This window comes from Westerdykella ornata (assembly GCF_010094085.1).
Source record: "Westerdykella ornata strain CBS 379.55 unplaced genomic scaffold EI97scaffold_4, whole genome shotgun sequence".
Taxonomy (NCBI): domain Eukaryota; kingdom Fungi; phylum Ascomycota; class Dothideomycetes; order Pleosporales; family Sporormiaceae; genus Westerdykella; species Westerdykella ornata.
In genome coordinates, this window is record NW_022986854.1 from 657,912 (window position 1) to 682,595 (window position 24,684).

The 24,684-nt window shown below is 53.5% G+C and overlaps 7 protein-coding genes across 7 annotated transcripts; 2 read left to right on the forward strand and 5 right to left on the reverse strand.

Annotated features, from left to right (window-relative positions):
• Positions 1 to 320: 320 nt before the first annotated feature.
• On the reverse strand, positions 321 to 849 carry EI97DRAFT_431088 (uncharacterized protein). Its single transcript, XM_033797845.1, has 2 exons — positions 715 to 849; positions 321 to 616 (listed from the first exon to the last, which is right to left on the reverse strand). Exons 1-2 carry the CDS (start codon positions 733 to 735, stop codon positions 326 to 328), a joined length of 312 nt encoding a protein of 103 aa, XP_033656378.1. The 5' UTR covers positions 736 to 849; the 3' UTR covers positions 321 to 325.
• Positions 850 to 2,743: 1,894 nt separating this feature from the next.
• EI97DRAFT_456278 (NAD(P)-binding protein) lies at positions 2,744 to 3,793 on the reverse strand (the record flags this gene model as incomplete). The annotated part of the gene is made up of 3 exons (XM_033800712.1): positions 2,744 to 2,976; positions 3,029 to 3,620; positions 3,695 to 3,793. The coding sequence occupies 3 exons, from the start codon at positions 3,791 to 3,793 to the stop codon at positions 2,744 to 2,746; spliced, it is 924 nt and encodes a 307-aa protein (XP_033656379.1).
• A 2,982-nt stretch (positions 3,794 to 6,775) lies between these two features.
• EI97DRAFT_431092 (uncharacterized protein) lies at positions 6,776 to 9,419 on the forward strand. The gene is made up of 3 exons (XM_033797846.1): positions 6,776 to 7,223; positions 7,391 to 7,502; positions 7,583 to 9,419. Exons 1-3 carry the CDS (start codon positions 7,039 to 7,041, stop codon positions 9,053 to 9,055), a joined length of 1,770 nt encoding a protein of 589 aa, XP_033656380.1. The 5' UTR covers positions 6,776 to 7,038; the 3' UTR covers positions 9,056 to 9,419.
• Positions 9,420 to 9,891: 472 nt separating this feature from the next.
• On the reverse strand, positions 9,892 to 12,284 carry EI97DRAFT_440358 (uncharacterized protein; the record flags this gene model as incomplete). Its single annotated transcript, XM_033799622.1, has 3 exons — positions 9,892 to 11,633; positions 11,829 to 11,993; positions 12,113 to 12,284. The coding sequence occupies 3 exons, from the start codon at positions 12,282 to 12,284 to the stop codon at positions 9,892 to 9,894; spliced, it is 2,079 nt and encodes a 692-aa protein (XP_033656381.1).
• A 536-nt stretch (positions 12,285 to 12,820) lies between these two features.
• EI97DRAFT_371840 (putative anthranilate synthase component 2) lies at positions 12,821 to 15,165 on the reverse strand (the record flags this gene model as incomplete). Its single annotated transcript, XM_033795312.1, has 2 exons — positions 12,821 to 14,798; positions 14,849 to 15,165. The coding sequence occupies 2 exons, from the start codon at positions 15,163 to 15,165 to the stop codon at positions 12,821 to 12,823; spliced, it is 2,295 nt and encodes a 764-aa protein (XP_033656382.1).
• A 283-nt stretch (positions 15,166 to 15,448) lies between these two features.
• EI97DRAFT_413750 (uncharacterized protein) lies at positions 15,449 to 21,732 on the forward strand. Its single transcript, XM_033796809.1, has 3 exons — positions 15,449 to 15,648; positions 15,701 to 16,622; positions 16,675 to 21,732. The coding sequence occupies exons 1-3, from the start codon at positions 15,575 to 15,577 to the stop codon at positions 21,244 to 21,246; spliced, it is 5,568 nt and encodes a 1,855-aa protein (XP_033656383.1). The 5' UTR covers positions 15,449 to 15,574; the 3' UTR covers positions 21,247 to 21,732.
• Positions 21,733 to 21,737: 5 nt separating this feature from the next.
• Positions 21,738 to 23,475, reverse strand: EI97DRAFT_372039 (MFS general substrate transporter; the record flags this gene model as incomplete). Its single annotated transcript, XM_033795328.1, has 6 exons — positions 21,738 to 22,386; positions 22,437 to 22,646; positions 22,720 to 22,778; positions 22,835 to 22,935; positions 23,005 to 23,280; positions 23,343 to 23,475. 6 exons carry the CDS (start codon positions 23,473 to 23,475, stop codon positions 21,738 to 21,740), a joined length of 1,428 nt encoding a protein of 475 aa, XP_033656384.1.
• Positions 23,476 to 24,684: the final 1,209 nt, after the last annotated feature.

Consider the following 24,684-nt stretch of genomic DNA (forward strand, 5'->3'; position numbering starts at 1 on the left):
CAAATAGAAGGAAAAAAAGAAAAGGAAAAAAATTGGACACAGTAGGACTTGAACCAGGGCCCTCCATGGGAGCAAAAAGGTCGAGCAGCCGAATCAGTGCAGTACTGCGTGACTCCAGCCTTGGAGACCACTAGACCTTTCTCGCTATCCTGTAATCAGGGCGATAATTATGGCATTAATTATAGCTTATATAGAAAATGATTGGTGTTGTTGTTGTTGTTGTTATTGTTGTTTTGCTGCAGCGCCCTATCCACCGTCACTCATACAATCACTCGAATACCTACTCTCCCCCCTCCCCCATCCACCAACCCTCTTCCCAACCCTCTCACTTCCTCCCCTCCATCTCCCCACCCTCAAGCCCGGCATCCCTCTTAACCCTCTCATCCTCGCCCCACCCATACTTCATCTCCCTCGCCTCCTCATTCTCCGCCGGCTCCAGCTTCCGCGCCGCAGACGTGTCGGTCGTGTTCAGCGTCGACGAGCGCGACGGCTGCTGCGAGATGCCGGCCTTGGGGTTGCCCGCGCCGAAGCTGTGCGATTCGGCGGCCAGTGAGTCCGAGGTCACGGTCCCGACGGCTTCGGGGATTGCGTTCTTCGCGGCGGGGTCGGATGTTACCTGGGTGTGGGTGTTAGGGAGTGGTTTTGAGGTTGGTGGGTGATGCATATGGGGTTGTAAGGGAGAGGGAAGAGAGGGGAGGGGATGGATGGATGGACCTTTTTTCCGACGCTGGACATGATGAGTGGCTGATTGAGGGGTGTTTACTTGAGGGGGGAATGGAGTCTGTTTGTCTGGAGTTGATCTTCGTTAGATATTTTCACGACGATTCTGATATTTCTCAGTGATAGGAGTTCAGTCTTCTGCGGCTCTGCGAGCAAGCATTTTCTATCAATCGATTATCATTACTATGGTATGATGTCACCATGGCACCATTTCACATCTACTCTGGTACTACACAGTACTATTGCCCGACCAATGCACCTGGTGAACGGCCTTTTAAGTCGTTCCCCAGAAATGGCTGTGATTGGTGATGACGTGAAAGAGTTAAGCTGCGTCGAATAGGAAATCGGTGTTTTCTGAGCATGCTATCTGCCATACCTTCTATACACATATACTAGAGTAAAGAGCAAAACGTATGAGGGATAGCTGAGCGAGAAAGTCATGCTGCACAGCAAAATACAGACTTGGAACTCAAAATTACACATATGCGGATGCAATAAGAGCAGATGATTATTCATGATTTCATTTCATATTCATTGCAGTCCATGCATGATGCATATCCCCATAAATCCGTGGTCTCCGTGGTCTCGCTACAGCAACCAGCCAGCCACCAGAAAACTTTAGGGACCCATTACTTAACACCTCAAACCCCTCTTCCATCACCGCTCCTCCCCCCCTTCTACTTACTCACCCCAGAACTCGGATCATTCTTCCCAGGATACCCATAATCCTCGCCCGTCGTCCTCGCCAACCCACCCTTCTTCTTCGCCTCCCTCGTCACCGCGTCGTCCGGCAGGCCCTCGAGATTATCCTTCATCTCGCGCCCGCCGCCCACGGTCGTAGGGTTCTCGAGGTGCGTGGGCGCACCACCTTGCTGGCCCGAGCCCACGTTGACGTTGCGTGCGTCGGCGCTGTTCCAGTCCGAGGCGACGGGGGGTTGGTCCGGGAGTGGGAGGTTGGATTTGCGCTCGTCGATGAGGTCGGATTTGGATTTGGGGGCGCTGTGGGAGGGGGAGGGTGTTAGTGGGTGGTGTTGGAGATGGGGGGATGGTTGGGAGGGGGTGGACTTACGACATTGTGGGTGTGTTTGGTGGATGGATTTGTGGTTGGTGTTGCTTGCTCGTGAATTGGATTCAAGTGATGGAGATTAGGTGTTTGTTGCTGTGTTTAGTTGAGGAGATGTTTTATGGTCAGTGAAGGTTCAATTGTATATATGCTCCCGACTCAGGCGGTGACGTCATAAAGCGCGAAGCTTCTCAGGGACTGCTCTCTCCCACCGAATCGCCAAGCCGAAGCCCACTTTGTGGCGTCATCGGTGGAGCTGCTTGCTTGTTCAGAGGATGGAGAGAGGGAAGCTTTACTTGTACACTCCACAGTGAATGGAGACTTGCATCATCCAGAGTCGGAGTCGGCCATGAGTTGCTCTGGCACGTCGACGGATATCTTAGAGAAATAGCCGTTCTGTTAACTGCTCAATCAACTTATCTTCCGAAATACTGTGTACTGTGTAGTTCGTCTTTTCTTGGCTAAGTCTATTCAAGCATATGGTCTTCAGGAGGATCCAATTGCTAGAGGGTGTTCAGCTGCCTTCGACACGGGAAGGAAGCTTGGCACATAGATCTAAGCCACATCAACCACCGCATCAGACTGAAAAGTATTAATTACATTGGAATCTCCTTGGTAGACAATAACAGGCCAATTGCAAAGCTTCCAATGCCTGTTGCCCATACAAGCTGAGAGGAACTATTAAATCTCTACTGTTAAATTCCTATGAATTCGTTTTCCGCCAATCATGTTTCTCTAACCCTACTATCCCATTCATATGTAAAACAACCTAGTGAAGTATAGGTAAATGATTTAGAAGGACATCCATCGTACAGCCCAAAGCTCGACCTTTCGATCCCCACGGCATGCCTCCAGATGGAGAATACTCTCCAACCACTAACGCCATCCGTGACAACAGCTCAGCTCCTCATCGACGGCGAACCCCTTAGCGACATCATGAACAAAAGAACCACCCGCGCCTCAGGGAACAGAAGCCCAATTTCGCACGAACCAATCCCGAAACTTGATTGGTCTGATATCCGGAAACAATGCGTTCAGATAGGCCGGTGTCGAGAAATCATAGCGCCCTTCGGCAGTAGCGATGAGGGCGAGGAGACGCCGTTGTTTTGCGATGTCGCCTGTCATTTCCGCCACGGATAGCTGGTAGCGGAGGGTATCGGGGTTCTGGTAATGGATATTGGTGTACGGCCGTCCTGCTGAGGGTGAGCTGGCGTGGACAAGCATGATGGATGGAAGACTCTTTACCCCTGTATATCTTGATGGCTTCCACGAGTGCGTTGACACTCATTCTCTCCCCACACATGGACATTTCTGCAGGCCACTGTACCATGTCCAGTGCGCGCACTACGAACCTGCCCACATCATATGCCGAAGTGAGGCAGACATATGCCAGGTTATTCGCCGCGTCGTAGACAGGAGCATCGGCCATCATGCGCCTTGCATCCACGATATAGTCCCCCTCGTTGCCGTACCCCGTACTTACTCCTATGCGATGCGCCCGCATCCCGTTGACGGAGAACCTTTCGTATAGGATCCCACAGACGAACACGGTCGACTGTATGTAGCTCTGATAGTGCTGAAGATGGGCAAGCGCCAAGGCTCTGCCTCGATCGAGAGCGTCGTTCGGTGACCTCAGGCTTGGTCGACCTTCAAACTCGGCAGGAGCAAATCTTCTTACACGACATGCCACGGCAGCTTCGATCAGTCTGAGTTGGGCATTGCCTGTGACGGTAGAGATGACGGTGTCTACGCCCATCAAGGCGTGTTGCAATGAGGCTGTGCTCGTGTAGTCGACAACCTGACATTGGTAGCCTTGAGAAGCCAAACCGGGCTGATGCTGATGGCTGTGTCAGTTGGTTTGCGGAACGGACAAGAGGAGGGACACAAGAAAAGGTGAGACGGATAGCTTACACTCCTAGATAGTATGATGAGCTGATGACTAGTTTGGCTGTGGATTTCCCGGGCGATGGTAAGAGCTAAGCCGCAGGTGCCAGCGACGGCTATGCGCATATTGGAACGGTAAGCTTTCGACATAGTCGTTAGTAGAAATAGGGATATGGGAATGAGAGATGGTATGTATGAGTCGGTGACTCCAGAGAGAAGGGAGGCATCTTCTGCTCATTTATCATTTCAACCTTGAATTCCATTCATACCAATCATGGAGAATAGCGGGATGTCATGCCCCATCCCTCATAGTGATCAGAATAGAAGGTTTCAACTCACAGATAATGGAGCGTTTTGGGAAGCTTGGCCGGGATCCTGCGTTCCACTATCCAGCTGAGATTCACTGTTCGTTACGAGGCCCTAGGACGATTAGGGTAAATGGGGTTAGGGGTTTGAGGAGCTCGCCCGAAACGAGATGGGATGTATGTGGACGGTAGTTGACGGAGGATACGCCGTTGCTCTCGCCAGAAGAACCAAGTAGTCTAGTCTACGCAGTGGGCACCGAGGATAGTTGACGTGTTTTACAACACCCAGATTGAGAGACCTGCACCAGTTTTGAGATTAGTGGAGGCCGGCGGCGAAGTGTGACTATCAAGGTGTATGAGCCACATGAAATTGCCTTATTCTGGGGAACCTCTCCCTGCCAGCCCTACGCCGAGCGGATGATTCGCGGGAGCCAGGGTATGTACCAAGGGCCCCGTGGAGAATTGCATGCTGTGATCAGAATCTTGTCACCGGTATTCGAAGGACAGGCATTCATTGGACGAGCTGGGTTCTGACAGGGCACTGATGCCTAGCAGTGGGTGACTGGTGAAGCCTATCCACAGTCATTGCGACAAACCAAGGGCGCATCTGCGCACTTAGTCCATGTGTTCGGTGATGGATTAGGAATGGTAGTCTGCGAGGGAGACGTTTTGGTGAGATCCAATAGTAAGCAGAAATAGCATTCGGACTGGAAGTCTGTGAGCATGGATGTGCGGGAGGAAGGCTAGGGAAGAAGCGAGAACGGTAAGCTAGGCTCAGCCGTAGCGAGGTTCATTGACATACGCATAGGGCTGGCTTACCGGAGCTTTGGAACGGTGTGCTTGCCCATTTCCAGGGCTACGCAGGAAGAGGCTTCAAGTGGCTCCGACCCGATGCGTGCAGTCACCATGATTCATGTGGTGTAGAGATGCGCGACTTGCACTGAAGGCTGGGGACCACTGCCAGCGGAGCTTCCTCCTGCGTGCTGCTCCTCTAAAGAAAGGAAATGACTATGTGAGAGATGGGAAACAAAAATAGAGAAAGGACAGCGGCAGCTGGGGCATTGGAAGCTCGCACAAAATGCCAAAGACGGAATGGACTGATTAGGGACGTGGAGGACTCCAATTCAAGAAAGCGAGCGGGGGGGTTGTTGACCAAGGAAGCAGTGATTTTGGCTCTGGGTGACTTGGAACCGATGGCCTTGCCAGCATAGAGCCCTTGGCTTGGTTCATAGAGAGCTGGGGAAGCAGAAAGGTGGAAGTCGGCAGCTCATTGGCACCGTCAATCGAATGGGTGAATAGTAAGTGCAGGCGGAAGTACACCCTTGAGCTGTTTGTTTCTGCCTGGTGGGCCGGTGACGGTAGTCCTCCCCGTCCAGACAGCGAATTGGAGAGAGAAGAGAGATGCATATTGAAGTCGTCGAGGGGCGCCGGCTGCAGATTACCACTGACTTGACAACGGATAGATGTGGAGTAGCAGCCTTCTTGGACTAATGCAGCACGGTTCAGCTGCCAAGGTCGAGGTGTTTGGGAGTTGTGCGTAGCGGTGGGTTATCAACGTTGGGTAACGTAGTCAACGGTTAATAGTTGCTAACCGTTAGTAACGTTACTAACCCTTCCTAACCGCTAACGTATCTAGGCTACCCTAATCTAGAACGCTAAGCCTATAGAAGCCTTAGCTTAGGTTATTCTATAAGCGCTAACGTTTATTTTAGTCTAGGCTACCTTCACTAGTACTATATTAGGACTAGATTTACTAACACGTGCTCTGTTTACAAAGGTTAGCAACAAAATATCCATATAAACACGTTATTAACTAAACCGTTGCTAACGTTGTAACCGTTTATTAAACCCAACCCATCACTGGTTGTGCGAGAAGGGAACGCATGGCAGCCTGGAGAGGTGTTCGGACGGGATGTTCGGCCATGCCGTTGGCCGGGTGCCTGCTCAGCTGTGAAGCATGAAGAGGATCAAACTGTGAAATGCCTGTGAAGCTGGGGAGGACGGGGGAACGGGGAGAACGAGGTGGATGGCCTCGGGAGCCATGCCTGAATGGGAAATTGCCAAGATACCAAGATGAGGCTTGGTGATGTGGCTGTGTTTATCACGAGCTTTCGTGTCAGGATCCAAGCTTCCGCCAGATACAAGCGATAGTCTTGATGACCAAAGGTAACTTGGCCTCCTGATCGATGGTTCTTCGATGACTTCGATGATTCTGTTCGAAAAACAGAGTCTACTACTCACTCGGTACTTCCTTCATTGCCGAGTGTGCACGAATTGTTGAAGCCGGCACAACAACTTAACGATCCTCTCCCTCGCAGCCGCCGAACAAGATGCAGCCGTCAGCAAAACCAGCAGCATGCCACACAATTACCGCTATGAAGAGGTGGCGGTGCAATTCGGAAGACAAAGACCCTTCAGCGAGGTCTTATGTCGTAGCGTAGACTCACTACATTGCAGCAGTAACGCGCACTTTAGGGCCTTAAAGGTCCTAAAGTGCTGCCAAGGAAGTTAGTTACTTTACAATCCGACTTTGAACCAATGCAAACTGGCTCCACCGGCGCGTCGCGGTGGTCTACGCCTTGGAGACGGGCATTCCGAATGCTCGTGCAAGTGCACAGACGCAAATAAGAGTCTCATTCAATCGATTATGAGTTTCTCTAAAACCGAGTAGCCAGTGTAGCCGCATTATCAGAGACACCAGAACCCTTCACCTGCACCTGAACGCCATTCAAAAGGGACGGGGACAGGAATCGTGCCCATGGTTGCTTCGAGCCCAGCAACAGCGCGAAAGTGCCAATTGATCTGTTAAGATGCGCGCCATACAATTGCCCTAAGCAGTTAGAGGCATGCAAGACATAGTTCAAGAGGCTCTGTGCTTCCGCGAACCACTTTTGCCAGAGACGCGACCGAATCCATGCTGCACCGAACGCGTCCCCAGGCGCTTCCAGCATTCCACCCATCATCCCTCCCCTCCCATCTCAACCTCTCCTCACTCTTTCTCTGCTCTGTCTGACTGCTCCTATTTTCTGCAGTCGTTTCCAGTCGCTACCACACAGCCAGTGCACGATGCCTGCATCGTCATCACCGCCTGCATCTTCACCCTCGTCCTCCACCGGCGCCACAAGCTTAACAAAGACGAGCCCACACGCTGCGCTGGCCTTCCTGGTCCATTCACCCACCACCGTCGCAAACGACTTGCCCCCCGACGTCGATAATCGTCCTCTTGCACGCCAAAAGCGAAGGCGTACCAGGTATGGCGTTTTTGATTTTCTGTGTATTTGTTGATCGCCGTCCTTCTTTATTTGTTGTTCTCTTCGCGCGACGCGTTCAACGTCTATTCGTGCACGTGCTCATGTGGCCCCGCCCTCCACACCTGCAACAATCCCCAGTGTTTTGCTAACCCACCCCGCGCATCCAGCAAGGAAGATGAAGAGATCCTAAAGGCCGAATATCTCAAGAACCCCAAGCCGGACAAGGCGGCAAGACTTCAGATTGTAGCAAAAGTAGCCCTTGGGGAGAAGGAAGTGCAGGTTAGTTGGCTTGGATGCATGCCCTTCCATCCCATCTTTAACACGTCATCCCCTCCCGTGACTGAACTGACTCCGTCTAGATTTGGTTTCAGAATAAGCGCCAGAACGACAGACGCCGTTCCCGCTCGCTGGGATCCTCCTCGTCCGCAATCATGTCCGACTCTCCCACGATGTCAAACCCTCCTTCCGAAGACGGATCGAGTCCATCCGGAAAAGATGCCTCGGAAGAGCCGAAGGTGCCGACGCACAAGGAAGAGATGGTGATATATGAGGATACCAAAGAAGAGGCCGAGCTGATCCTCAAGCGAGTGAGCCAGGACTCGACCACGACCAAAGAACCGGATAATGCAACCACGACAATAGTCGAGTCACAAAGCACAGTGGCCTCCCAAGCCATACCCGTTTCAGATTCTCTAATCTCCGTCAGTGCTCCCACCGTTGAGACCGCTCCCACGGAGCCCAGCGCCTCTCAGAATGCTTGCGAATCATCCCAGGGTCCATCTCAATCGAGGAATTCTTGGATATCAAACCGCCGTAGCGCCTCCTTCCGCTACACGGAAGAGTATGCCGCGGAAAATGCCACCTTCCCGGTCCCCACCCCGACTACTGAAGACTCATCTTCGTCACGTCCGCTGAAGCGCGCTCACTCCTTTGTCCGCCTCTCCATGGCCGACGACGGCACTGCACGCGTCATCACAGATGCCGACAAGACTCCCTCACCTCCTCACCCAAAATCCAACCCCTTGGCCTACTCCCGCGCTGCCGCCGGACTCCGCAGAAGCTACAGTGCTGCAGGCCTGAACGAGCGCCTTGCGGCGGCCTCTCGTGGCGAACCGAGCCCCAAGATCCCCAGGATGGCATCTTCCATTGGTCGCAGCAGAGATTCACGTGCGTGGGAGTTTTGGTGCGACCCGGATACACGCAACAACAGCGACTTGACGACGAGGGCGCAGCAGGAGGGAAGTGGCAGTGCAGCGGATGCCATTGGCCTTCTACGTGCGAGCCGGCGCGTCCTGGGTAACAACCAGCTCCGCCAGAATAGTCCAATGTTATCTCGAAGCGGATCAGCAAAGGCAAATGGGAACACAACGAAAAGGGCCCGTCCACCTATGCAACGCGCGTCGACTTCCTTTGGCCGCCTGCAGACGAAGAACGCCAAGGGAGGGAAGGGCGACGACGCCGAGGTCTTGCGGCCATCGGGTGACTCCGACAAGGAGAATTGGGATCCCGATGAGCATCTCCCTTCCTCCCAACGCCCGCAGCATCCCCAACCGCGCCCCTCTTCCCAACGTGCTCGACGGCCACTGGGCGAGAACATGGGACTCATGTCCCAGAGCTCTAGTCTTGGGAGCATGCTGGCTCGGGAGCGGCAGCAGCAGCAACAGAGGAAGAATGGCGTTTTGACGCCGGGGCACTCCGATCCGGAGCAAGACGATGAAGTGCGGAATTTCATGAATTCGGGGAACTTGAGCGCAGCGACGAACCTCAGTACGGCCGAGGAGGCCGGATGCGTCGAGGGGCTGTTGAAGCTGAGTCAGGGGAATTGGAGGTAGTGCCGCCGGACCCTATATTGTAATCCTTGGTGTTGGAGTCCACGAAGCTGGGTTAGAAGGTTGATATCTTTAGTCATGGTATTGGGGGCCTTGACGAGGAGGGTGTGTTGCACTTGGGTTGGAGGACGTCGTCTGGGCTATCCGAGCATTCTACAGTTCTTGGCCTCGAACATCATTGCGCATCCTTATCCATTTCCTTTCGTTATCACTCTCTTGCTAGCATTTCAGCGAGATTCTTATCGACGATATTCTTTGCGCACGGACGAGGGAAATCTTTGTAGGGCGTTTTGTGGAGTTTATACAGCGGAGTAGAGATACGCACTATACTTTCAATACATGACGCCCATGGCGATGCTATTTCTCCTTAAAACAAAATCGCCGGGAAATGTTATGACCGCATGCATGTGCGTTTGCCTTGCGGGATCTGGATGCTATGAGTGCGAATGATTCTAAAATAGGGGAGAATCCGATAGTGGATGATGCCCTAAAGGGTGGGTGAACTGTGTGTGTAATCGATCCATTATATCGTTGGCTTGAAAGTATACATCTGCCTTCTCAATCCGCAATCTCTTGTCCCAAGTGATTGCTGAACAAGGGAAACGCCAACAGCACCCTGTTGACATTTTAGTATAAACCATAAAACCCCCCAAGGTTCCAAATGTCCGTTCCCGTGAGTACCAGTTCGTAGGACATTTCAATGACATCGTGGCGGCCCCTCCCATCTCGCACTGCGCTCTCGTCTTTCACAGTCTCCCCTTCCCTTCTCACTCTCGCACCCACCCACCTTTCCTCGGGTCCTCACTTCCTCCCCTCTTCCTTCCCAATACCCAATACCCTCACAATCGTCCGTCACCCATGCTATAATTCTTGTAAAGCCTCATCATCCCACCACCCCAAATCGGACCCCTGAAAATCCTCGCCCGTCCGGGATCCATCTCCTGCACCTTCACCTTCGCCTTCGCCTTGACCTTCTGTACACCTCCCCTACCCTCCTTCCTCCCCTTCCCCCTCTCCCTCTCCCTCTCCTTCATCTCCTCCTCCTCCCTCCTTTTTACCCTCTCCTCCTCCCTCAATATCTCCCCCCCAAACACCCCCTGCCTATCCAACCCAACATCCATCCCCGGCAACCCCAGCTCCACGCACTCTCCAATCCCACCCCCATCCCCCTTCGGGCCCTCAACACCCAAACTCAACCCCACGCCCGGCCTGACCCAGCTAAACGGCTCTCTCCTGCTCACCCTCGCGCGCTCCTTCTGCAGGTCCTTCCAGTTTGGAAGGTATCGCTCTTCCCAGGCGAGGAATGTGAGGGTGCGGAAGGCGGATGTGAAGGATGAGAAGGCGGAAGGGAAGGAGGAGCCTAGGGGGGTGAGGAGCGTGCGGTAGGGGAGGTGCGAGGGTGGTGGGGTGGTGGGTGTGGGTGGTGGGAGGGGAGTTATGGAGTTGAGGGCAAGGAGGAGGGAGGGATGGGGTTGTTGGGTTTGGGATTGTTGGGAGGTGGATGAAGGAGTTGGAGTTGGTGGTGAGGATGTAGCAGTAGCAGTAGTGGTAGTAGCAGCCATGCTCGTCGTCATCGTCGTCGTCGTCGTTCCCACAGCCATTGCACCACCGGATCCCTGCGCCGAGGCTGGAGCGTTCGAGTTCGCGGGCGGGAAGTACCGCACAAACGTCGCGTACGTGTGCGGCAGGGCGTGGCTTTCGTACAGCCGGATGATGTATTTTGCGTGCGCGTTGCGGTGGAAGTTGTGCCGGAAGAGGGTGAGGTCGTACGAGAAGCCGAGCCGGTCGAGGTAGATGTGGTGTGTGTCTGTTAGGCGTTCAGCTTTTGGGGGTGCTGGGGATGATGGATGGGGTGAGGTGGTGGATGCAGGTGGTGGAGGGGCGGGGTGGGATTGTTGTTGGGAGGAGGGTGTTGAGTGTGGTGGTGTTGGGAGGGTGTTGTGGAGGGCGGGGTGGGATTGTTGTTGGGAGGAGGGTGTTGAGTGTGGTGGTGTTGGGAGGGTGTTGTGGAGGGCGGGTTCCTTGGGTGTTGATGATGGCGTTGGGGCGGGAGGAGAGAGAGAGGAACGGGGAGGAGAAGATGGAGGGGTGTCGTTGGCTTTGGAGGCTTCGTTTTGTGGATGCTCGACGTTTGTGGTGTCTTCCTCGGGTTCGGATCGCTTCGCCATGTCGACCTCTCCGTCTTCGTCCTCGTCCTTCTCGGCGGTGTCTTCATTCTCCTCCATCTCCTCCACTTCCATGTGTTGGTCCTGGTCCTCCTCAGCCTCCCCTTCATCAGCCTCCATCTCCAGCTCCCCGCCCTCCTCTCCACCCGCGTCTTCGACCCCAGACCTCCCTCCCTCCATCTCCCCGTCATTGCCACAACCGCCACCCTCTTTCCCTTCCTCCTCGTCTTTCTCAGCATTCATCTTCTTCTCCCGCCCCTCCCTCATCTCCCTCTCCTCCCGCAACGCCGCAAGACTACTCATGAAGAACCCACCCCCCGAGACTGCGCTACGACGACCGCGGCACGAAGAAGAGGAAGACTTACTTGTGCCCAGGTCCTCTCGCGCCTTCTGCGTCTCCTTGGCGAACTTCGCTCCTGTCAATTTGTCAGTCTTAGAACCTAACTAGGGCGATACACAAATCATCCCCAAGGTTCCTGCCCAACACAAACAATATATAAAAACCATGAACCGCAGTGCGTATACACCAATAACCCATCATATTCAGAAACAACCCCATCACAAACATCGCATCAAAGACTCAGAAGATGAAAAACTTGATGTCCACTTACGATCATACCTCCCCGCCAACCTCTTCATCTTCCGCCTCTTCTTCTTCTCCTTGTCGATGGTGCTCCAGAGATACTTCTTCTCGGCGAGTTTGCGCTTCGCGTGCAGGGAGTCTTCGAGCCAGTCGTAGCTGACGATTTTGGCGCCGAGGTGCGATGCGGCTTGGACTGCGTGGAGGGTTAGTGATGTACTTGCGGCCAAAGAGATGAAGATGAAGAACGGCATGAAGAGTGGTGAACTGGTGCTGAATCACCGTGTGACAGACAACAGGAGGAAAAGGACTCACCGTCTGCCGTGTTTCTCTTCCAAGCCTCCTTCGACGCAACAAGATGCGTGATCCCCTTGCCGACCTTAGACATCCATCGCCCGTCGTTGTTCTCGACCCAGCGCTTGAGATCTTCAGGTTTTGCGTCTAGGTTGCCAGTGCAGGCGATCTGCAGATGCTTGAGACAGCCCATGGCGAGGAAGGCGTGTGTTGGGAGCGCTGGGCGCTTGATGTGGTGCTAGTTTGATATCGATGTTGCGTGATAGTGATGGATTGATGAATGGGTGGTGGGATAATGGAGCGTTGACGAAGAATGGAGTGGAAATGGAGATGGAGGAGAGTAGGTGGGCGAATGGGGTGTTTATATAGGAAGGCGAGGAGCCGTTTGGCCGAAGCGCTGATGACAGACGAGCAGTGTGGAAGGGGCTTCGTTGAGGCGTGCGGCTCCTTTACTGATGCATCTCGGAAAGGTCGAGTTTGTGAGGGAGGTGCAGCGTAAATGGGCCGTGGAGCGATGACAGAGTAAAAGAAATACGAAAAGCTGTGGAAATGAGGGCTCGAAACGAGGACGTCACGGATGATGTGGCTGGCAGTGGGAAAAGAGTATGACAGTCAAGGGATAAAGGATATGATAATTCTGAACAAAATGTAACGCTTCGTGACTCTATCTCCATTCAGTGACTTCAATACCGCAAAGACTCAGGGGTATCCGCACCAGTAGCTTCCACGCTATGCCCCCTTAACTGCCTTCACAAACGCCTTGATCTTCTCGAGACTCTGCTCTCCTCCTTCCTCTACTCCACTACTAACATCCACACCCTTCACACGACTGCCATACTCTCCCAGCGCACCAAGTACCTGCTGCACATTCTCCGGATTCAGACCTCCAGCAAGAAGAATCTTGACTCCGTCATCTTTCGAAAGAACGTCTTTGACATCCGACAAATCGAGCTGCTGCCCCGTTCCACCAGCGCCAGCGTCCAGCAGTGGGAGCGCATGGTAGCCGCGAAGGCCGATACCGCGATCCTTGGGGCTGAAGCTCTTAATGACAGGTACAGGAATCAATTTTGCCCACTCCACCGGCTCTCTGCCGTGCAGTTGGACGAGGTCCAAACCCAGGGCTCTTTGCTGTTCCAGAACGTACTCGAGAGGTTGGTTCTGGAAGACTCCTACCAACAGTGCGCGATCCGTAGAGAGGACATGGTGAGACGAGGCGTGATCGAAGAAATCAGTAGCTAAGAGGGATATTGGAGTGGTTTGAGATGTGGAGCGCTTCGTCTGATGTACGACTTCGGAGATGGCGAGCGCCGTTTCTCTTGACACGGTTCGTCTCCGACCGGCAGCGAGAATAATCCCTATCAGATCCGCTCCGGCCTCAATGGCGGCCTTTGCGGCTTCAGGGCTTCGTGTTCCGCAGATCTTGACAAGAGGCCGCGTGCTTGCTTCAGGTGTTGCTGATGGTGATGACCCCCCGAGCAGATCGGAAATGAACTTCGCTGTATCAGATGCCCGCATCAGGGCTTCACCGACCAGAACTGCACCAACACCGCTCTTGAGATAAGGCTCCACGTCCTTGGGGCCCGCAATACCGCTCAAGGCACAGACTATGGTTTCCTTCGGCACCATATCCATCAAGCGACTGGTAGTTTCCAGATCGACTTCAAAGTTGACCAGATTGCGGTTGTTGACGCCGATAACCTTCGAGCCCAGGTTGACTGCAATGCGCATCTCGTCCACGTTCTGTACCTCAACCAGGGGTTCCATACCCAGCGACTGCGAATACAGATACAACCTCTTCAGAAGTGCTTCATCCAACATCTTGACAATCAGCAGCACAGTATCGGCGCCTGCCAACCGAGCCTCAAGAATCTGGTACTCGTCGAAAATGAACTCTTTACGCAGCACTGCCGGGCGGTTGACCATTCCTTCTAGGCTCTGGCGCACAGCTCGGAGGTCTTCAATGCTGCCCTTGAACCACTCGGGCTCGGTCAGGACAGAGATGACGCTGGCGCCGCTTTTCGCATATATCCTGGCCTGCGACGGGGCGCAGGTAGATAACGAAATGATGCCTTTCGACGGAGAGGCACGCTTGATCTCAGCCATGAGCGAAAGCCGATATGGCGATTGCCTTAGCCTCTCCGGAAATGAGATCTGGGGAGGCGCAAGGTTGAGATCATACGCAGCTTGCAGGTCACTTGGGCGCTGAGAGGGGATCTTCTTCTGCTCTGCAACGGCAGCTTTCCGGTGCTCATAGATCTTCTCAAGGATTGAAGTCTGCTTATCCTTCTTGCCAGAGCCGCTGGCAGCCGTGGAAACGGCCTTTGAATGCGCCTCTTTCGAGAGTCTTTCGTTTTCTGCCCACGTGCCGCCTTGCATGTGCAAGAAGTTCTTCAGCATGACCCTTCCTTCGGCAGTCAGGATACTCTCCGGATGGAACTGCACCCCTTCAATAACGTATTCTTTGTGGCGCACTCCCATTATAACCCCCTTTCCGCCGTCAGGGCCGGAAGCGATCCAAGATGTGACTTCGAGGCAGTCTGGGAGAGTCGGATGTGTTCCCGCGAGGGAGTGGTACCTGGTTACAGGTAGGTCTTGAGGGATGTTCGCGTATACGCCCTTCCCATCGTGTCTAAGAGGCGACGTCTTGCCGTGAAGAATCTCGCCCGTAACGTCAACGCGCCCCCCGAAGGAGTGGTAGATGCATTGCCTGAGTGAGTCAGGAACAGCGCAACCATGCAGAAATGCGACGCCACTTACTCCCCCATGCAAACTCCTAGTATGGGAATCTTTCCGCTGAAGTGCTTGACCGCATCATTGCTCACGCCTGCATCCTTCTCTGGGTGGCCCGGCCCGGGACTTATGACTAGCTGCGTCGGATTCTTTGCAATCAATTCTTCCAGCGTAATCTCGTCATTGCGGAAGACGGTGACGGTGGCACCCTCAAGAACGAGGTATTGGTAGACATTCCAGGTAAAGGAGTCGTAATTGTCTATTAGGATCAGGTTGGAGGCGGAAGGGATGGGCGGCGAAGGCGAAGGGTGGTGAGGGGAGTGATCAATGAGGGGCGCAGTCATGGTGTGGATTGTAGCTCCCAAGAGAATATGGAAAACTGAGAGAGATACAAAGAGACGCACACTGAGTCCACGCCGTGATTGAAGGCTGCTCTGCCCTGTATTTGTGAAGAAGGAGTGGTGTCCTCTGCGGCCACGATGCTCGACTCACCGGCCTGTCTATTCGACTCATACAACTTTCCCCGCGGCCCGTTCCATAAAGTGCCTGGCTTGGCGGGCGGTGAAACGCACGGACCATCAAATTGATTCGCGCGTCAAGCTTCGCGGCAACATCTCAGCAGAGAAACAGCAACTTTGGCACCGTTGGATTTCCCACCGCCCAATTTCACTCCGTTGAGTGCCCACCTTTCCCCTGAACCTCCGCATGGCCATTGGGTAGCCCAGATCCACAAGAGCGCATCCTAGCGCTGCCATGGCTCCCGTCCAGCCAGCGCCTCTGCCCCAGCTGGATCTCTCAAAATGCTTCACAGGCGAGCAACAGCTCATGTACAACACCTATTAGTTCCCCCCTTACATGTCAGTACACTAACCGTGGCAGTTCCTGGGACGCTGCATATGTCGCTCTATGCGACCCTGACGCCGCAGCGAAAAGCCGGGCCTTGGAAAGCTTCCTCCATGATCCGGCAAACAAAGCTGCTCTCAGCACACCATGGCAACCGTTCCCAGGGCCGTCATCCCAGGAGAAGGCCAAGTTCGACTCGAAGACTGCGCCTATAAACGTGACGCCTTCGCCGAATGGCCGCTACAACATTGATGAGATCAAGGATGACAGTATATGGCTGTCAAAGCTTGTGAACATCTCAGAAGACGCCGCGCTCCGTCTGGTGATTCTGGAATGGCAGGCTCGGCCTTCTTATCAGCTCCTAAGTGGTCTTACAGAAGAGGAGGCGTTGAGTGTAAGCGATGCCGCAGGTCTGTCAAGCTTGGGCGCATCCACCATCATTCCCAACTCGGCCATCGTCACGGCCCCCTCCGGTCTTCAAGACGCCCAATTCAACGCCGTGGAACAGCGTAGGCTTCGTATCCTCGAGATCTACACCACCTCGCGTATCGCAATCCTCAGAACAAGCCAGCTGCTCAGATCGTGGAGCGAAGGCCCCCGTCTTAGACGAACCTACGGTCAAGACTACCGTGTATGTAGCGCCGGGACAAGCTTCGACTGGCTGGAACAATTGGGTAGTGACATCAGCTTGGAAAATGATTGCTTAGATCGGGTCATTCAAGCAGTGGAAGCCAAATGGGATGGCCTGGACACCGGATTCACCTGGGATGTTCCAGAACCTGTGCAGGAGGGTGCCGAGATTCTATGGATGGTTGCGGAAATCACAGAGATTATCCACCTGCTTCACATAGCGCTCATTCATGCAGACTTGCTAGAGGATAGTTTTGTGGCGGCCAAGACAGTGGACCGTTGGTTCGCGCTTATGCAGAAGACGGGCTTCTTCTCGACCTTCTCCGTGGTAAGCACATGAGCCCTGATTTGATCGTATTGTTGTACTGACTGAATGTCAGCCATTGACAGATCAGCAACACCTTGTGGCTCTTCTACAACTGCTCACGTCCCTTCTGTCCCTCGCCATACTGAACGTCAATCTCGTCTTACAAGACTTAGACTCCGGACGGAACACGTCTTGGCCCGCGTCTTGCTACCTCCTCGATGGTTCTTTGCTAGAGAGAATTACGATCACGTTCGGCGAGGCGAAGAGTCTGGGCCCTAGTCCCGCCACCCCACCAGCGTTTGCCTGGGCCATCATCATATGGAGATTGACGTTATATGCAAGCGATCTGGAGCAAATGCGGGAACAGCAAATCCAGGGCAGTTCGGACGGACCCGAGCTCCCACCGAGCGCTTTAGAGAATGCGGTCCTTGCGTTGAGCAACCTGAATTGGGACCTATTCGAAAAGAGGATGCCTTTTGAAGATATTGCGGAGAGTTGCTCCGAATTTGGTGTCCTACAGATCATAACACGACTCGTTGAACTTGCAGTGAGGTACTTTGGGACCGGCGCAGACCGCATCTCCCGAGACCGCTTCCGATTTCTCCTATTGCACCTTGTGCGGGGTGCGATGAGCTGCGGCATCGTAGCTTACACAGAGGATCTCGTCGCTTGCGTTCATCGACTGATGGTAGGCGACCGATCGTTCCGCAACTGGATCGAAGCGCATGCACCGCACCACGTCGATCCAATCACTGCGTTCTGTCTTAACGATGTCGCCGTTATACGCCCTTTTGTTATTGACGAAGCGCTCATGCGTTACGCATACGAGCCCATGTGGATGCTTCAACTGCTCAGTGCCCTTACGAGAGGCGAACGACCCAGCGAAGATCCACTATCGACCACTACGAACCTTTTAGCAAGGACCGATAACTTCATGCAACAGTTGCCTGCAGGTTTCAGCTCCTACAATCTTATCCGTGAAGAAGAGAATTCAAACTACATTTCTCTCTCAGAAGATCTACCGCAGTTCGAAAGCACAGCCAGTGCGCGACTGAGACTATCGGGTAGGCTACTGGGATCGAGCAGTCATGCCACCGACGACGACTCTATGGTCATTCCAGCTGGAACAATAGGGAGAATCGTAGACGACAACTCTACACCCTTTATCGCCATGTGGGAGTACCAGCATTCAGCCTTAGATTACCTGGTCGAGCTGCTCTCAACATTCATGATGGGTAGCGACAAAGTCCAAGTCTCTAACCAGCAAGCGGTTTCTCTGGAAGTTGCGGGTGAGACAATAGGACTTTTTGCCGACCTCCTACATTCATCGCTGCGGGAAGGAGAAGGAGCGAGCATGGCCGAGCTTCTTAACGCTATGAATATCGACACTGATCGACGCCATCAAGACACTATAAACATCGTGTTAGCGATTTTCGATCAAGCGCTGCTTCTGCAATGCCAGGAGCCTGGAGACACACAGGTACTGGAGTTGCTCATAAACTGCGTCCGCTTCCTCCAAGCGCTAATCCATCTCATACCACACCGCGTGTGGCCGTGGCTAACCCGCAGCTCACTTCTGGACACCGAGGGTAAGGGTGGAAACCTCGCTGGAATCCTGATTGGGACAGAGGTGGTTACCGGTCGTTACCGGTTTCTCATCGGGTGCATACAGCTTTTCCATTCTTTGGTTGAGGATGCTGTTGGACGCTCTGTTGCTCGAAAAGTTCCAAGCAAAGCGGTGACACGATTCAACGCAGGCCCAGCATTGGAAAGTGGGACATCTGATAAAGCCATGGGTAACGTTCTCCTCGCTTTTGGGAAGACGCTTGCCACCGTCTACGAGAGTTCTCTGGGCTGGAAGTTCGAGCGCTTGGAGGACAAAGTCGAAATACACATCGGCATATGCAGCGCTTTCGATGCCATAATGCATTATGCTTATGGTGTTGACGACACCAGCGAACTGGGGTCAAAACTAACAAGTCCTGTTGCGCCCATCGCGGAACACATCACTACGCTCTACCTCTCCACATCTCAGCGAGATGTGCCAACAAACCCTTTGTTGACGTCACTCCTATCTGGGGCTACTGTCAACAAGGAGTCCTTCTCAACTATGTCTGCTGCATTGTGGAAGCAGCAAACGGAAACGGCTCTTGCATTTTCGAACACACTCGTGCGGGTGGCCATTCTTACCGACAGGCCATGGACTCACTTGGAGGAGCAACTTTTCAAAGCGACACCTCTGCTATCACGTCTGTTCCTGGCTAGCGATTCCTATACGTCCCCGATATTGGCCTTGCTAGAGACGCTCGTACGAGGCGCCGTTCGTGGTACGGAATCACATGATATCAGGGTGCACGGCGATCATAGCAAGTCAACTTCCCAGGAACCACCGTCTCTACTTGGCCACTTGAGCTCTATGACGGCAAAGAACTTCCTCAAGGTCATGTCACACTGGGAGAGACCACTACGGATGGTAGACGTTCAAGTTCAGGTTTGGAAACTACTGTCGGCCGTGGTCACCTGTAAACAACAATGGCTCTCATTGTATCTTCTCACAGGCAGCACTCCACGAGAGTCAGTCAGAAAGCAAGCTAATACCAGCAACACCTGGTCTCGCGACGAAGCTCTGACGTATCGCGCCATCGACTCCATCACGAAGCTGGACTTTGACAACCAAAGTATTGATTGGTCATTGTATGCCTCAATGCTCGAGTTCATCTCCTCTGCATATAACCACTGGGCTTGGGCAATGGGAGATTTCAAGCAGCACAGGGACTTCATCCAGAAACTGCTTGCGTTCCTGAAATGGATACCTACCAAACGTACCGACCCTAACAGCGCTGCGGGTGCGTTGACTCGCTCCTATCTGAACAAGTTTGCTGCCCTGACTTGTGAAGTGCTCGCCATGCACCTTCATACCTCCCGCCAGATCGGCGATGTGGCGCCCCTGAAGGATATAATCCCAAGTCTAGGATATCTACAAGAACACGCCCTACGGCTCCCATCTTACAATGCTTCGTTGCACTCCAGGTTGAAGCGAAACTTCGAGAAGCAATTCAATGGCATCTCGCTGACCAGCCTGAAACGCACGATGCTGGACCCCGCTCCCTTTGGTCGCGCCTTCTTCTACGACGTTGACCTGGCAAACAAGCTGTTCAGATTCAGCAACAATTGGTCCGGCCCCAAAGGCACCCAGGGTCATGGTTTCGCTGCCGAGGTGGTGCTCGCAAACCTCAATCTTGGGCTGGTAGAAAGTGAGGTCCAGCTTCTGAAGGGCTGGAAACTTCTGGCAGTGGAATTGAGCCATGTGGTGAGCAAGGATGTGTCCCTTTCCAGAGTTTTGATCAAAGTCGTGCGGGATTGCATGACGACGAATGCAGAGTCGACGCTCCCGGAAGCCTTGTTCGGGCAACTCACCGTTCTACGCGCGGATTTAGCGTTTGTCCTCCTGCAGAGAATGGTCAGCGCGAAGACAAACACGCCAGAAGCTCGCCGCTTGCTGATCCCCGTCTGGAGCGCGGTTCGTGCGGCAACAACAGACTTCGACACAGTTTTCGCAAGTGACTCGGTAAACTACTACCGATCACTACTCCGCACCCTCTACCTCACGCTGCAGTTCCACCTTATGGACGAGTCTGCATCGGATGAGGATGTATTCTTGCGCTCTAGTTTTCGAGGGTCTGTCCCGGCCAGCAAAAACACTTTGGTTGAGCCGATATCCAACCAACTGCTGGAGATCCTGGCGGACGCAGTCGCGCGGGGATTCCGTAGTCTAGCCACCCAACTTCATTCGGAACCCGGGTCTGTATCTCCCTCTGATTTCGCCCTTCTTACCGCAATCCTCCAGACCATCCTTAGCATTCCGGAGATGACGACATGGCATTCCCAGGCCGCGCTGCTCTTTTCCAATAGCAATACGCTCCGCTACGCAACCAGTCTCTTCTCCTGGTCCGACAAACTTACAATCCAGAACAATGGGGTTGCAGATCCCGTGTATGGTGAGCTGAGCTTGCTCTTCATCCTCTCCCTTTCAAGCATGCAGACCTTGGCAGAGTCAATGGCAGTGGAGGGTATACTTTCGCAGCTGAACTCGGCCAACTTAATGAATTACTACCGCCGGTCAGGTGGTATGTCCCCGTTTGATTCCCCGGCCCGCATCTTCACCATCTGGACCAAAGGGATCTTGCCTCTGTGCCTCAACCTTCTCCGGGCAGTGGGGCCGGCCATTGCAGGCGAGATTGCCGCGTTTCTGAATCAGTTCCCCGAGCAGCTGAATCGGGCCTCTAACGCACTCAACTTTGGCAAATCCACCACCAAGATTACCTTGTCGATAGCCTCGGAAGCTCACTCCCTTGCTCTCATCACTAGTATTCTTGACAATGACCGAGCACAAGGCCCCAGGCTAGGGATTCAATCCAACGATATCCCGGACTTGGACTGGGACCGCGAGAACGTGAAAGAGGATATCGAGAGCTGGCTGACTAGAAGGGGCCTATTGCGGGAACGCATTGTTGTGGTTGATGAGCGGGATGCAGCCCTCTTCGAGAAGCCAGCGTTAGATGACTACGAGAATATGCTCGAGAAGCGAGTGGTGAGCGAGTTGACTGCTGCTGGGGAATGCTTGGGGTTGGGAAAGGGTACTTGATGCAGGAAGTCCGTCTTGAAGTGCATTTAGCGTTTCCTTAAAGGGATGGTGTCTGGAAACGGTCGGGTTGGATCCATCAACTTCATCACAAAAGCGATGATGGAGTTTGAGGTGCTGGATAGATTTCTCGTTGCTTTGCCGGTGGTGTTCGCGTGATGGTCGCTACGTCTTAATGTATTCGTCTGTTCCTTTCAATTTGGGTTCCGGTGCCATCAGCGGTCTCGCTAGATCTATCCTTCAGGTGCTCGAGGAATGATTGTGCGTCTCATCCGAAACCAGACCCTGGCTGACGTGACTGAAAATGGGGAGACTTTGAACAGTCGGGAGCTTAGTAGGCTCACGAATTTATCTCATCATGAGCAATGCTCTCTTCGGTCATCATGAATCGTCAGGGTCATCCTATCTACAGCGAAATCATGCGGCATGACAGCGTTCGACTTTCACACCAATCCTCAGCACTCCTCTCACCTCTACTCGTTCTCCTCCCCACGCTAATACTGATAAAGATACTCCACCTGATCATCCACCTCACCGACGCCTTCCTGCCCCCTCCTCTCCCTCCTCGCCCTCACCCTCCTATTATGCCCCCAAAGCAACCCCACAAACACCAAACACGCCACAGCCCCCAACACCGTAACCCCCAACCCGGTCGCAAACCCGGTTTTATAAAACGGCGCCTCCGTCTTCAAAAACACATTCGCCGCGACGAAGTTGGCACAGTTTCCTAGGCCAAGAATAATTGCCGTGCCCACGGCCGCACTCGCCCTGCCGCGCAGGTTATTCGTCATCCACGCCGTCGTCATGCTCATCTGCAGGAACGTGCCGCCGCTCATGGCGAAGAGGCTGAAGTAGCGGACCCCTACGCCGACGCCGGAGCCGGAGCCGCGGTGGGTGCTGTAGACGAGTTGGATGATCCAGCCGACGAGGACGAAGGCGATGCCCGCGAGGACGAAGGGGAAGCGTCGGCCTGTGCGGCTCGAGAGGAAGCCGCCCGTCACTTGGAAGAGGATGCCTGTGAGCCAGATGGGGATGCTGAGGACTTGGGCCATGGCGGCGCGGTAGCCCAGTTCGGTCAGGATGGTCGGGAGGAACGAGGATATCGAGGCCGCGGTCATGTCGCAGCAGAAGAACATTAGTGTGCTGCGGTAACGTTAGTCTTTGCCTTCGTTTGGAAGAGAGATGGAAAGTACGGGAACCAAATCTTGTAGTCAGAGAGGACTTTGAACCAGTTTACGGATTTGAGGTCGAGTTTCTGGTCGCCTTTGTCGAGGCGCAGTTTCTGGAGGAGGTGGGCTTTTTCCTTTGGGGAGAGGATTTTGGTCTTCTCGGGGAAGTCCGGGACGAGGAGGAAGACGAAGAAGGAGATGAAGATTGTGAAGAGGCCTTCGATGATGAAGATCCTATTGGAGTTGTGAGTCGAAAGAATGGCAAGGGCTTGGGGGAATCGGGAAGGGGAGAGAGAAGGGGACGTACCATCTCCAGCCTTCTTTTCCGGCTATTCCGTGCATGTTTCGAAGTCCGTAGGCAAGTAGCTGCAGATAGGTTCTGGTTAGTACTGTCCAGTGTCATACAGGAAACGAATACATACACCGCTGACACAAGGACCCAGCACGCCGAAGGTGAAGAAGCAGGCAAATCGCAACGCAGCCTCTTTCCTCGTATAATACTCTCCAATCAAGAACGCCGCACCTGTACATCAACATTAGCCCTTGGTCTTCACTAATCTTCTAAGCCCCCTAAGTGGCAACAAAAACGTACCAGCAGGCAAAGTCGCCTCGAAAATCCCCATCAGAAACCTCAGCGCCAACAGTCCCCCATAACTATGTGTCAACCCCTGACACATGGCCACGACACCGAGGATCAACATATTGAGTCCCAGGAAGACATTCGGTTTCACGCGCGGTAGGCCCATGATCATGTTTGATGGGATCTCTATCAGCACAAAGGGAATGAAGAAGATCCATATGCACGTGTTGTAACCCTGCGGAGGCATATTGAGGCCTTTTTCCAGGCCTTCGATGCGTGCATTTGCAACTAGTAAAATCATTAGCTATTATGATTCGGGTACATGGAAGGGGAGAGAAAGAGAAACATACTGTTCGTCCGGTCGAGGAACAAAACGGTATATGTACATCCCAGTATAGGAATCAACCGCAAATCCATCTTGAGCGTATAATTCGACGGCGCGACGAGCGTCTCGATGGCGACTGGTTCGGCGCCATTGGCCATGGATGTCGCCGCTGAGCAGCCCTTCTCTTCAGTAACTGCGTCCCTGTCGTCTCCCATATTGGATGACCGTGCTGTGAGTCCAGAGTAGGCCGAGTGAGTCCCTACTACTGGGTTCGAACAGCTGACTTGTTGGGAATCCAGTAGCAATAAGAATTAAGCTCCCGACGTCCGGGTACGCCACGCGCTTTCTACCGGCAGCGGGGAATTCGACTTAGAGGCCCTGCGAGTCAACCGCTCGGTTCCTATTTGTCACTCGAATGCTTCGAGGAGAAGACTGCGCTCTAGGGGTCCCTTGACTTTGCAAGCAAATGGCAGAATCACTCTCGGGCAACGTCCAGAAAGCCTAATACTGTGTACCTGCGCTCCTCAGACGAGGGTTAGCTACATAGAATCGCTCGACACGAGTATCCGATTGTTGGATCAGCAAGCTGAAAGAGAGAGCAATCCGGATGAAAAAGGTGTGAGCGAACGACGGGACAGCCGTGGAGGGGCGATGAAGGAGTGGTCCGGCCAGAGGTAATGCTGGCTTGCAGGGTTTGCGGAAGATTGGAACTGGGCTAGTTTACATGCAGGATTACTATTACGGCGTAGTTGATATACAAGAAGTAGACTATAGGCTGCGGAATTTCTTATCAGTTCTTGTGGTTCATCTGCTTTCTCAGCAGGTTCTCCACGATGGACATGAGGAGGTTCTTTCCCAGGGTTCCATGTCGGATTCATATGGAGAAAAGAATAAACTTCCGCATGTTTCTGGAGGAGCCCCACGTTGAGAAAATAGAGAAAAGCCCCTGCATTACGAGAATCAGAAGAAAAACCAGCCAAAGCCGTCAAGTCTGTTGGACAGAACGAGAAATTCAGGTTCCGTGGCCTCTAGAACCCTTGGCATGCACTCGGAACAGGCTTGGTTTTGTTCCGAGGCTGCGCCTGTACGAATCGCGACACCCGAACCCAATCAGATGGCTAAACGACCCCTCCAACCATTTGCGAAAATGGTCCAGCAATGCCCAATTCAGATTTTGCATGTGCTCTTGAGGTCAGAAAAGGAACGATGGTGGTGCGGTGGTGCAGTCCCGCAGACGCGGGTAGGGCAAGCTTCCCGCACCATGGTGGATGGTGTTCAGGCCGTGGACTTGGGAAGGTTGCGACTGTATCCTGCGGTACTCTGTACAACGGTCCATGAAGGATTGCCAGGTTGACAGTGCCGACGGG